Raw genomic sequence first — 13,560 nt, 5'->3', positions numbered from 1 at the left:
AAAAGTCATTGTTCCAAGAATCGTATAATAACATGGTACAAGGAAATTAGCTATTGTTTTTGAGAGTGATCTGAAAGAAATATGGACCATTCTGTTTTAGGTGAACTCGCAACAAACTCCTCCCATAAGCGATACAATCGTAATATTGCAGCAAGAAAGTTCATTTTGTGTAGCAAGAACGTATAGAATATACTCGTCTATCAAACTTTTTAAAGCGACGAAAATAATCTCCCATTTTAAAACCAATACTTAATAATAAATAAGAATAAATGAAACACTACAATTTTTAAATAATAAGCTTTGATTTATTCTAATATTTATAAGTTATTGTAGTATTCTCCGAGAACTAATTCATTCGATTAATCACAATAACTCTAGGAATGATTAGAATATTTAGATGACTGCCAGATATGGCGTTCAAAGGTACGTTGTACGCAATATAAAATTACCTTACATACAAAGCAGTCAAGTTCTCAGACTCGTTTATGTTTTGAGAATCACAAAGGTATGACGTAAATTCGTTCCGCGCAATTCATTTTCGTTTTAAAACTTCTTGACGGTTCTCAATGACTTATTAGTGATGTATGAAGAGATTACGGCTATTGTGATGCATATACAAACACAACAAACTAGTAACCTTGTTACCAACTAGTGAATTGTATCTGAAATTTTGTTGCTAAATTTTAATGAGAAAAATAAAACATTCGCAGCGTGCTTGGAGTTGATGAAGCGATGATGGTATCATTAAAACACGTCGCGTAATGAACCACTCCCATACACCAATGTAAAGTGAATCTGCTTTTATTCAAAAAGTTCATAATTGTGAACGGGAGTATTCCCTCACAAAGCGAATGCTGAGCTCCGGGTTTGCATCATTGTGTTGTACAAAAATGCACCAGTGCTAATTTTCCATGCGCATCGCTCTTGAATACTATTATGAGCTTACGAATGTGAACGCAGATACGACGAACTGTCAAATAAGACTACGCAGCGTCAGTCTGAAGCAGTTAATAAACGGATAATTAAAACGAGACCGACACAACACGTGAAACTTGGATAAAATCTAAGTATTTAAAAAAACTCAGCTGTAATTAGTATTTATTTTTTAAAAAGAAAACAGAATTAAACTCAAGAAACACAATCGTTAGCGGGCTTTAAAGTTATAAATCAAGTAGCTTCGAAACAGTAATTGTGGAGTTGGATTTCGTAAACTACGTCGGGGAATTAGTTTTCATTCCGTTTGGTATCGAAGTGAGTTGTGAATTAGAGAGTTGGGGAGATAAACGAACTTGCAATAATAGGACTCTACTAGACGTTTGGTCATACGCATTAAATAATAGAAACTAGAGCATTAGCGAGAATATAGCAAGTCTGATATTTCCCATGTGGCTAACTGGGGATACATGAGCCTATATATTTGATAACAGCGTCTATAAGATAGATATAAACTGCTGCAAAATTCAAACTCTATTTATAACTTATAACAGAAATATTATTTTGACGTTATCTAAAATTGTTCAGTAGTAGGCAATGACTGAGTCGGATGAAAGTCAAAATGTGTATACCAAATAGATATCATGATGGAATAAGCTATTTATTTTTTGTTTTTTTAATTTTGCTATAATATCATAGTACTAAGTTTATTGCCGGTTCTTCTCGTTTTTCTATTTTAATATAATTCTGCAAATTAAATTCTGACGACTCAAAAAGCCTACTCAAATATAGTATATTTGATTGTGAGTTTTAATATAGTTTCTAAATACAACAGTTTCTTACTCTAAATAGACAAAAAAACAATTACAACAGAATACCTACAGAACACACATGTGAAATGAGAAAGTATACGTAAAGAGAACCAGTAACAGGTTCACTAAAGAAAGTGTTATGTGACATACATTTTGGTCATAAAAGATCTATTACGTCCAAAGGCCCAAATGCGCACGAATGGTTCGCATTCCCAGCCGAAGTGAAGTTTTGGTAACACAAATTACGCTTGCGGCGTTAAAACTTGAAACGTAAACAACTAAACACGTTTAAGGATGACTCATATTAAATTAATGTCTGTAGTCTTAAAAAGCGTCAAGGTAAATATTATTTCATTTGAGTTTATGGATACTGAATCATAAGTTCTAATGTGACGTTTGATCATTTCAAATCAAATTATTATATAACTTTCTTTTAAATAACGAAAATAATATTGATATAACGCAAGTAGTACTATATATAAATAGTGCAATTCTTAAGTTTGACGTTTAACTTAAAGGTATATATGGATTGACGTTAATCTACTCCCCATTCGTTTTACAAGATCTACGTTTATTTAGAGGGGCAAATAGAATATTAGTAAGTAGCTCTTGACCGCGGCACCACTCGTGAGACGGTGACTGTAGGTTTATTTTTTTTTAACATTACTGACAACAGACATGAAATTTCATAATGACCAACCGTGAAGACGTGAAAAGACTCACTTTCGCTTTTATGATTCCTCCAAAAGATGATTTATTAGATACTAATCTTATAAATAATAACAGTTCATCATAATGTAAAGTAAACGTAAGATTCATTCAATAAAATGAATAAAAAAAATACATATTTTATTTTGACCACATTTCTTTTAGAATTGAATTGAATCAAGTCATACGATTCGTGGTCTGTACAAAACAAACGATACGAAGAGAAAAAGTTCAAATCAATCTGTTGTGAAACCGATTCAAATCCAATCTAACGCCTTTGTTGCAATACTGTCACGATATTAAATATACCATATGAACGAACAAGATTGTTTTATTTACTAATAACAACTTGAAAAATTTATCAACCAGCAAACGTAATATTTATTTGTATTTTATTCGCAATGAATGTATATTGATTTGTTTTTTCGACGGTTTCACAAAGCTTAACATTTATAACGGTACTGAGTTACTTACGCTCTTTCATCTACTACTAAAATTTCATCACATATCTTATAACATTTTAATAATTATAAATATTATTATTATTATTATTGTTACTTCTATCAAAAATACAACACGCTATTGTTCATTTCAATCTCCATGATAATAATTTAAAACAAAAAATGAACTCACTGACCGGAACGAGTTTCGTGAGAAAAGAGCCCTCGTGACTGTGGCTATCTTAAAACTGCGTACTATTTAATCTGCATAGGCTTATGTAAATGATACAATAGAAGAAAAATTCCCATGATTTTCTTCAGCGGCCATGCGTGTTCAATTATATGCATGGGTTTATGATAATTTATAAGTTATAATTAATACTGCCTTGGTAATTATTACAATATGTAAAATTAGATATTCAAAATGGTTTTATTTTGAAAAACAAGTATACTTATAATTTTGTTTAAATGATATTCTATAATGTTCAACAGATGAAACAATGTTATTCTTTAATAATAGCGAATTGACATGAAAAATAAGAGTAGATACTTTAATTATAATTCATAGATAATATATAGAAGCTATATATAATACGTAATAATTATTTGTTTAGTATACTTGATAAAATTTAATTGATAGTAAAATTAAAAGTAACTTATCATTTTCTTGCAAGTTCTGTAAAATCTACATTCCCAACTCAAAATTGTCTATAAGAAAATTTATTTCGAATAAAATTTCTCGTATCCAGATAAATTTTATTTTATTTTAGATAAATGAAGTATACTTTATCCTCCCTGACCTAACCTAACCTAACCGAATTTGATATGAAGTAAACTGCAATGATCTGCAAGAAACTGCAAGCAACTGCTTTGGAACTGCAAGGGAGGACGTCGTACGATACGTTTTTATGCATAGCACCTGACGATTAAACGCTAAACCGCGAGTGGCACTGGCGAGTGAAGCCGTTAGCGAAAATTAGTTTTTTAAACATTTGACAAATAAATACCGAGTCGCTAAATATAGTATAGCTTAATCAAATAGCTTGTACGTATTAAACAACAAAACAAACTATTTTGAAACAACAAACTAACAATATTCGACACCATTGCCGCAATGCATTCAATAACTTCTTCGTTTCCGTACACAAAAACCTATTCGTTTGAAATTATCCTCTCTTGCTATAAACATAGCGGCTAATTTAGCTTAAAGTTTATATTTGCATACCCTTAGGCGGAACGGGTATATGGAAGGCACATTGAAAGGCAATGTAGGTCGGATTGAATTTTAGTCGATCGACTATGTATTAAATCAAGGGAACAGTTTATTACAGAAACGTATTCTTGATCTGATTTTGTATTATCAAGTACAATAAGTGATTTTTATTTCAAAAGAACAATAATTACATAGTAATTTTTACTCTGTATTCTCGTTTTGTTGGCTACTAGTCGTAATTTTTCATTTTAATTGTCCACGCAGGACTTTAACACCTCGGAATCTACCGTCATATAAACTAGCTCCTTGAACACTGACACATTGAATCGACTATTAGACAAGTAATAGCTGGTTAAAATAAATGCAGTCGAAATAGTTGAAATTGTGTGTATAACATTTAAATCACTGAGCATTATTAGCAATATTTTTGAAAACCAACATATTAATCTAATTACTTAGTTTAATGTTAGCGAGTCAGTGCTTCGGAAACAAATGGTAATTTAACTATAATATACAATAGTTCGTTCGTTCATACATATTCATTTAACTAAAAGACTTCCTTTAAAATGTTTGTAATTTTAATAATTCTTTTTCTGACGACGTTCTTAAAAGGAAAACTTTTTAATGATCTTGTCTTTTATCAGAAAAATCATATAACTTTTTCTTTTAAGAATAAGTCTTTATTTCTATTAAATGTAGAAAAATAATACCTCGGGTATAATTACGAATGTAACATTATGAAGAAACCAGTAAACTTTCGATATAAGTCACTAACGGTTGTTTTCAAAGGTGACACCCTCTTTAAGTATCAAGACTACTTGGCAGGTAAAATTGCCGTTGGCAAATGTTAGAGTATTGACAACTTTGAACATCGCCTTTTACCTTTACATTCTCGTAGCTGACAATACTTTTACCACATTATATCTGATATGTCACGAGTAGTAATATTTTGTTCTTTATTTAAATTCAAATTGTTTCTTGTTTATAATTTTATTTAAGATACCAGTAATTCTATATAGAATTATCATCATGATATCAAAACATTTAAGTACTAATAAACGACTTAAAAATAAGATGGTTACAAATAAGGTTTTATAACGCAATAAAAGAAAAAAATATACTAACAACGAGCGTAAACATACGTCATAACAGAAAAGAAAAAATCTAGTACTGAAAAGATTTATTCATAATTTTTTTTTAAATTTAGCGTCACCATGTTTCATATTGTAAACTAAATTCATTTTTCACGTTCAAAGCCTAGTCTGGCCTACGTTCGCAGGTAAACGGAAGTTATTAGCGAGGTCGTTGCCCCAGCGCCGCCCGCCCAAACAAACGATCCTGATAGACAACATAATTACATTTTTTATTCCTATGGTTAGTATGTGGTGCGATTTATAGCGTAACATTATATATTAAAATTTAAAAATGGAACATTGTTTAATTTATTTGTTTTATTTTGTGAACCATTGAACGATAATATTCATTTTTACTTATCGTCTATTTCGATCAGTTCGTTGATGTATTTTATACATGTAACCTTTTTTCATGTAAGTGTATGTTGTAAAGAAAATAGCACTAACTAATATGTACGCGTATATAGAGCTATCTGTGTTGTGATGCAGTAGTATATTGTGATGGGACATTTATACAAAAATCCGTCTGTTTTTAACAGATCTAACGTAGACTGTAACGTAAATTGGACTCGAGCTTCGAGCACAAGTTGACTACACTCAGGCTGAGTCAGGCACTCAGGCAGCCTCAACTCATACTCGAGCCAGCGAACTAATTGACGATATCGAGCTCTCCAAGTTTCAGGCTCTGACGAACTTAGGCTTTCAAATTTCAATTTAAAACTAGACATTCGATAGGCTGCGGTAAACTTTTATAATAATATTATACTCGAAAAGTTATGAGTCTTTACAAAGTTCTGATAGAGAAGTACGATCTGAAGTATTATTTAATAAAAAAGTAATAACGACAGAGCATAACTGTGGCGGAAATAAATCTCTATATACGTATAATATACAACAAATACTGCGTTTGATTTAAAATATAAGTAGTAGGTTACGTTACAAATATAATGTAGTTCTAACTTTTATTCTTGTCTGTTCTTTTTTACATCTCCATACATATAGACCAAGGTGTTACATTTATCAAAAATTTGGTGACAAAACGTTTAACATAAAACAGCCATTGTGCAGTTTTTTATTCAGTAACGAAAGTTAATATTGTCTCTGTGACAATGTCGTTTCTTTAAGAAAAACACATAAGGAAATTAAAAAGGTAGGAACAAAGCACTAGGGCAGTTAGTTGCAAGTCAAAAAGGCAGAAAGGCACATTAGAACAATAGACGCCTTTATACCTTTAAGAAATGTTAAAAAGGTCACTAGCTTCACGAAAGCTTTCTTCACAGTGTTACGCTTTTGACTTCCTTAACCTTTTGCAGTTCATTTTTGGTAACTCTGATATTTACATAGATATGCCCTATGAAATATTTATCCGATAAATTAAAAAAAAATCTAATAATAACTTTTTACATAAAATTTTAGGTAAAAAGAAAATTTATGGCATTTATAGGCAGACGAGCAAACGTGCCTGGTAAGCACACTGCCCCTTGACATTGGTGCTTTATGAAATTTTAATCATTTTTAGACAATCAATTCGCTTACAACCTTGGGAACTGATATGTTATGTCGCTTGTGTATGTTATTACATTCTCTCACTCAACCCTTAACGATACTAAATATTGCTGCTTGGTGGTAAATACACCATACGTGATGAACGGTTGGTACCGATAGTAATAGAAATAAGTAATCGTGATCGTCAAAATACAATAGTAATATGTAAAAATATGTAAAAATAGTACGCAGTGTACTAGTTGCCATTCAGTGATCAAGTAAGTGATTTTAATAATTTTCGATAGTGTATTTATACTGAGAGATATATTAACAAATCTGATTATCTTTGGTTGTAGGGTAAGGTGGGGTTGATATATAATCATAAATATACTATTCGTTTTTCTGAAGTCATAATCAATGTTTATTTTTGCAATCAATCAAAAACCTATTAACTTTATTAAATGTATCGCAATGCAGAGCGCGATGAAATATATTTTTTTTATTTATGTAGCGTAAAATAAAATTGATGAGATAAAAAATTTCAATTTGAAAATCGTTTACCATTCCACATCTCATTGCGCACGTTATTGACGTCTGAGACTGGCGAAATAAAACCAAAAGTTCTGACAGACGATGTCTACGCGAATTACATGTCATACCGATATGGCCTAGTGGATAAAAAACGTAGATTTTAAAATAAGATCGCGCGATTTTCATGTGCCTAATTTTTTTTATGTTTAATATCATTTCATACTCTCCGATATGATCATCCTGAGAAAATGTGCATATTTTGGATTAAATTTTAGCACGAATTGCAATAACCAAATCGTCCAGTTTCTGGCCAGCAGTGGAACATTGCCCGGCTGTTTCTTCGACTGATTTGGAAAAAAAAAATCACTCTTGTCAAACTGACTGAAAGACTGACTGAAGAATTTACTCACGAGAATATAATTGAAGCACATTTCGAGAAACTGTACCTAATTGTTTGAAACTAATTACTATTACTACAACGTTACTTATAAAGTAGCTATAAAAAACATAAACTTGATTTATATAATGCATATATGTATATAAGTATATATATGAATGTATTTGAGAAGCAAGTTATCAAATTATGCAGCCATTATTTCAAACTCCCATCTAAGCCGCATTATACCACTCTTTCATAAAATTTGTATATTTTAAATTAATTTCATTAAAAATTGTTAGATTCGTTATAAAAATATGGAATACTTTAGCGTAAATAGACTGCATTGTGCGCGGAAGTTTTAAGTATTGAACCAAGATAATATTCTGGTATGAATACACCGAGTTTTCAGCTTTCGAATGAAAAATGCAGTGGGAGCAGAATGAGGCGCGGAGTGAAGCAAAAAAAAATTGTTCAGCGCCGACAAAACAGCGGTTACGTTGCCAAACAAGACGCCTTTTCATAAAGCCATATTCGCTAAAATTTATTGTATTCCTGTACGTTTTCATGACATCGAATTAAGTTTTTTTTAAGCGCTTTTAATTAAATATTTAACGCTTTAAAATTTAACCATGTCAGCCTAATTATATTTATTTATACTGGTTTTAGTTTGTCGTTACGCTTTCATAAGTTGATGGTTTTTTTTTTTTTTTATTTCAAGAATGTATGGAACTATTTTAATTAATTTCGTTTCTGTTCGCGCGTTAATTTCAACTTCCGCATTTTAACGCGTGAATGAGTCACTTATTTAAGTTATATAAATGAATTTCACGGCATTGCGTCCCTTACCAACGTGTGATTCTTGTCCCAAAATACCTGTAACAAAATTAAATAACAATTAGATATATATTACGAAACACTAAGTCTATTGTAGAATTATTTTTTTCTCTTTTTATAAATGAAAACACCGTAACAGCCGCTTTTGTCCCACATATAGATATAAACCTCTTTGGAAGGCTTGAAGCTTCTACAATCCCTCTGATTCTCTCTGCTGCTCTACTGGGAATAAGTTATGCGAAAAATGCAACTCTGATTGACAAAGTATTACAAAATCATAAAATTATTTATAAATATATCGTCGACAGTATCATTGAGAAAAATTCCCACAAGATATATTTACCGACTATTGTTTCCCAGCTGGTCTGAGCCCTGTCTATCCGGATTAAGCTCAGCCGAGAATATGTACCTATGGATACAACGACGTCTATATTATATTGAATAGCTTTAAACAGCTCCGCGTTGTCTTTGTACTGAACAGCCGTTAAGCCAGTTAAGCCTACAGAAACGCTAGAATTAGCAATGCAATGTGAAAATGACTTAACTAATATTTGAATAGGGTGTAAAGCATTATAATTAATATGATGTTATAATTCTATGATATATTATCTGTGGTTTTTAAATCGTATATGAAAGTGTTATATGACTCGGTTTATAAATATATAGATAACATATTCCTAGTTAATTTATTACTGATATAATTGACTATATAATATAATTAATGCAAGATTATGCAAGGCTTACTCAGATTAAATTTAAAATATACATCATTCTGTATATAAATTATAAGATAACTGCGATGGTCTTATTAACGGGTTGAGCTGAATTAAGAGTACAGTAAAGCCTACATGACCTTTTGTTTAGTGTGTTATCAGCGTGTATTGGATAAAAATCTGCCTCATGTGTATAACCCGAATTGGAACAGCTTGATGGAATAAACTCAAAACTTAAAAGAAGAGGTTTGGTTAGCTTAGTCCATGTTACTTATATTTACATTTTAAAAAAACAATCCGATTTTAAACAAAAACAAGTATTTCATTTCACTATACTAAGGATTTTCTTACTTAACTTTTAAATTTTTCGGTATAATATTCAAAATGATATTTTTGAATATTCGTGTACTCAATAGTACACTTTAGTCTCTTTTCATATCGGAAATTTATGCGGAGACATGAATATATCGAAGAAATAAAGATGTAAGGGGAGCTTATCTTGAAACATTCGTACTATAAAATATCGGAAACAGAGAATAAATACAGTAAGTCTTGGGGTACGATAAGAAAGAAAATATTTATATAATATATATGTATGATCATTTCTGTATGAAATTATCGTATTTCAAAACCGTCATAACATTATATAATATATGAAAAAATATTTTTGTATTAAATGAAATTGGAAACAATTAAAATAATTTGTATTTAATCAATAGAATATTCACAAACGAGGTCAACGATTTGGTACTTATACCTTAAAATTAACCAACAGTGACGTACTTTAAATTACGATTTTGTTTCATTTAATTAAAAATATATAAGGTGCTCATCGCGAATTCTGCCGAGTGCACTAAAAAAAATCATTAAAGAGTTCAGTAACATACAGGCATACAGAAGATTTATATAAGATGTTTCTTTTTTACTACTGACATTGAAGTTGTAAATATATATCAGATCTCATTTATATAGTTTTTGTAAGAGCAACATTTGCATACGTAAGGCAGTATACATATTTTGATATAGGTATGTGGACGGGCGTATGAGCCACCTGATGGTAAGTCATCGCCACATGTAGATATCTTCGCTGCAAGAAACAATAACTATTCCTTACATGACGAATGCGCCACCAACCTTAGGAGCTAAGATGTTGTGACCCTTGTGCCTGATATCCTGGCTCAATCTCCCTCAAACCGGAATACAACAATACTGATATGTAATATAATAAATATTGCTATTAAGGACTATTGCTGGAGGTAGAATAGGTGTTGAATGGGGTATTGGGGTAGAGTTTGGTTGGCTGTGAGCCGAAATGTAATTGTAATCGTCAGTCGCCAAAGTTATATAATAACATTAGCAGATTGTAAGCATTTCTTGGTAATGAGATAGGACGAATCAATATTTTACTATCAACGCTATCTCCGACTATTTGAAGTGTGATACCGGACACCGCTCTATTTAGTTTCTCGATAATGAACGAAGTATAGAAAAGGAACATCATTACGCAATTTGCTTTTATCGGTAATACTTTTGACCTCATCACTGACGCCATGTACTGTTAGCTGTAGATGTTCTTATGGTTATTATCACTTTATTTCATTGTTATAAATATTTACTTAACAAACTTGTTGTGGTGCTCTTTTAATCATTCGTTAATAACGTAGAATAAATTTTTAATGATTATGATTTCTATTTAATAAATACTTTAAACATGCATTTAATAAATTATACAACGGTTTTATTTTTTAACCAATAATATATATCTTATAATAAAGAGCATATGGGTCACCCAATGGTAAGTGGTCACCAACGCTTATAGACATAGGCGCTGTAAAAATATTTACAATTCCTTAAATCGCCAATGCCCCCCCAATCTTGTCCCTTGTGTCTGAAATTGCATTAGCTCAGTAATCCTTCAAACGGAAACATAATGATGATAAGAAACATAACCTAGACGGACTCGCACAAACGCATCAATTATTATTAATTGAAATATTTAATTTTAATATTTGAAACGATATGAAGATCTAAATCGCAAGATGTATCATCTGTACGGACTTAACTAAGCAAAAATATATCAGTTACTCGTAATGCATCTTGCATTGAAATTAAAACACGAATAATTTTATTTTCAATGGTTGTATAACCAGTCAATGGCGAAAGCGAACATTGACCCTGCCATAATAACATCACTAACTAACTGACTCAGGTCGGATTATATTGACACCGTGTGTTACCATTTTGTCCTACATTTACTGAATAATAGCGTAATGTTTGTCTGGTTTGGGTCAACGCAATAACGACATGAATTCGCACTATGACACTTCTGCCTATTTAAACCCACGCAAAGGTAATATTATTCCAGCTTTGTTTTGCAATCGTTGAGCTACGAGTTTAAATTTAATACTTTAGTGTAGGCGGTATGTTTCCGATTCTTCGATGTAAATAGAACAGAAATTAATTATATATAAATATAAGAGAAACTATTTATTATGAAATGAATTCTATTTGTTAAAACCGCGAACACTTCAACGAAAGTACATATTTAAGATTATGCCGATTATGATATAATCGATAATTGCTTTTGGCTTCGAACCAAGTGACGAGTAATCGTTAATCGTTGAGAATATAGACCCAATAGCAATAACAGCGTATCTGAAATATTATTGTTGTATATATTTCGAGTGATTAAAAAAATTCTATAATCCCCAGTTCGTTTAAAAGTTTAATCTATATCAACATAATACAGCTGAAGAATTAATTTGTTTAAACGCGCTAATCTCCGGATTTGAAAAAATATTTTTGCATTTAGTAACCCAATTCTTAAGATACTTTAGAGATATTTAGCATCACGCTACGGCCCACATGGGATGATCAGGAACGTTTAACTCGGATGCAACTGCGCGGGGCACCGTGTATAATATATTATGAAGAAAATATATTTTATTTCGAAAGGAATCATAAATGAAAGTGCTAATCCGTATCCACGACGAAAGTGACAGCAGCATGTCCAATTATAACAAATGTCATAATGTATCTTCATTTGTAGACAGAACGGCGACAACTCCTTTAAAGAGAAGAATCAATTGATATACCATAATAGTTCTTACTGTTAATGATATAAGGGTTACATGTAAATGTGATGTGCCTGGAAGTGTGGATCATCGTAAACTAAGCACTTTAAACAATTCATGTCACGGAGTTGTCACGCCGCGCCGTATCGTGATAAGTGACGCGTCAAGTGCCAAATCGGTCACGCAATTTGAATAGAATAAACAACGGTTCATCTTTGGCAACGTTTTATTTTCCGGTTTTGTGTTTTGCTTTTGAAATAGACCAATCAGGGATGCGGAAAATAACTATTGTATAAAACACAGAAAAATAATCTTTTTTTAAAATTATACATTATTATATAATATAGGCCGCACTTAATCCTAATGTCACGCATTCAATAGTAAATGAATTTATAAAAGTAAAGATAAAAGTATTGCGAGCTACAAACATGGAAGTTGGTAGGTACTTGAATTCAGAACCCCCGAAATTTTCTAGTATTACAACAATGCTTATAAAACTGTTATTATGTTGCCACTTTTGAAATATTATTAAACCGGACAATTTTCAGCGAACGAATAAAAAAAAAAAACAAAAATCTCAACTCTTTTTCTTGTAATTTTTGTAGAGGCTTCGCTATAGCGCTGTAGCGCTTATACACCGCAATGACGACAAGGTTGGCCTCGGTCGTGCAAAAAATGAAATGAATTTTCCCATTTCACGTGGCATAGTGCACCTGGCGAGCGAAATAGGAAAACTCTTCGGATTTTAAAATAAGCTGACTTACATCCGCCGTTAGATAAGATGTTTAATACTGTATGGGGATTTGTGTGACATCGTTATGTCTTGTTAAAAATCACAAAAGCGTTCTGCCGTTATACTCCTCTACGTATAATTGGTATACATTTACATAAAGGTAGTAACTACCTATAATGTTACTTAAGGCATTCTTTAGACCTGACATTTTCTGAGTGTACTTTTTTTAAATAATAGATCGATTGTTTCTACAATAAATAGTATTTTTTCAAATTACATATTTTTTAATTAAAAGTAATATTGTAATTGGTTTAAATGTATATTCATATAAAATGATTAAAGACTGTTTGAAAGTACCATAAAGCGTTAAAGGTATATAATATATTTTCTACTTCAATGAAATTCATTCCCATAACTGCATTGGTCTTAATGAATGCTGGTACAAATATAATTCATGAAATGTACATATTTCTGTAGGTCACTCGCAAACTTGAACGTGGAAAATGTTTCAAGTGTAAAACTACGCTAAAAAAGTTCTCGTTTCGTCGATTATACTTTCGAAGTACTTTTAT

General features: G+C 31.3%; 1 protein-coding gene across 7 annotated transcripts in view; it reads right to left on the bottom strand.

Annotated features, from left to right (window-relative positions):
- Positions 1-13,560, bottom strand: part of LOC125069689 (rap1 GTPase-activating protein 1) — a 264,762-nt gene that overhangs the window by 31,744 nt on the left and 219,458 nt on the right. The window contains exon 2 of one of the 7 annotated variants that reach the window (XM_047679227.1): positions 8,481-8,507. The exons of the other annotated variants lie outside the window; for them this stretch is intronic. Coding sequence (XP_047535183.1) covers positions 8,481-8,507 — 27 coding nt within the window. The remainder of the gene's footprint in view (positions 1-8,480; positions 8,508-13,560) is intronic. 7 annotated transcript variants of the gene reach the window in all.

This window comes from Vanessa atalanta, chromosome 16 (genome assembly GCF_905147765.1).
Source record: "Vanessa atalanta chromosome 16, ilVanAtal1.2, whole genome shotgun sequence".
Classification (NCBI taxonomy): domain Eukaryota; kingdom Metazoa; phylum Arthropoda; class Insecta; order Lepidoptera; family Nymphalidae; genus Vanessa; species Vanessa atalanta.
This window is presented reverse-complemented; position numbering and strand designations above follow the sequence as displayed.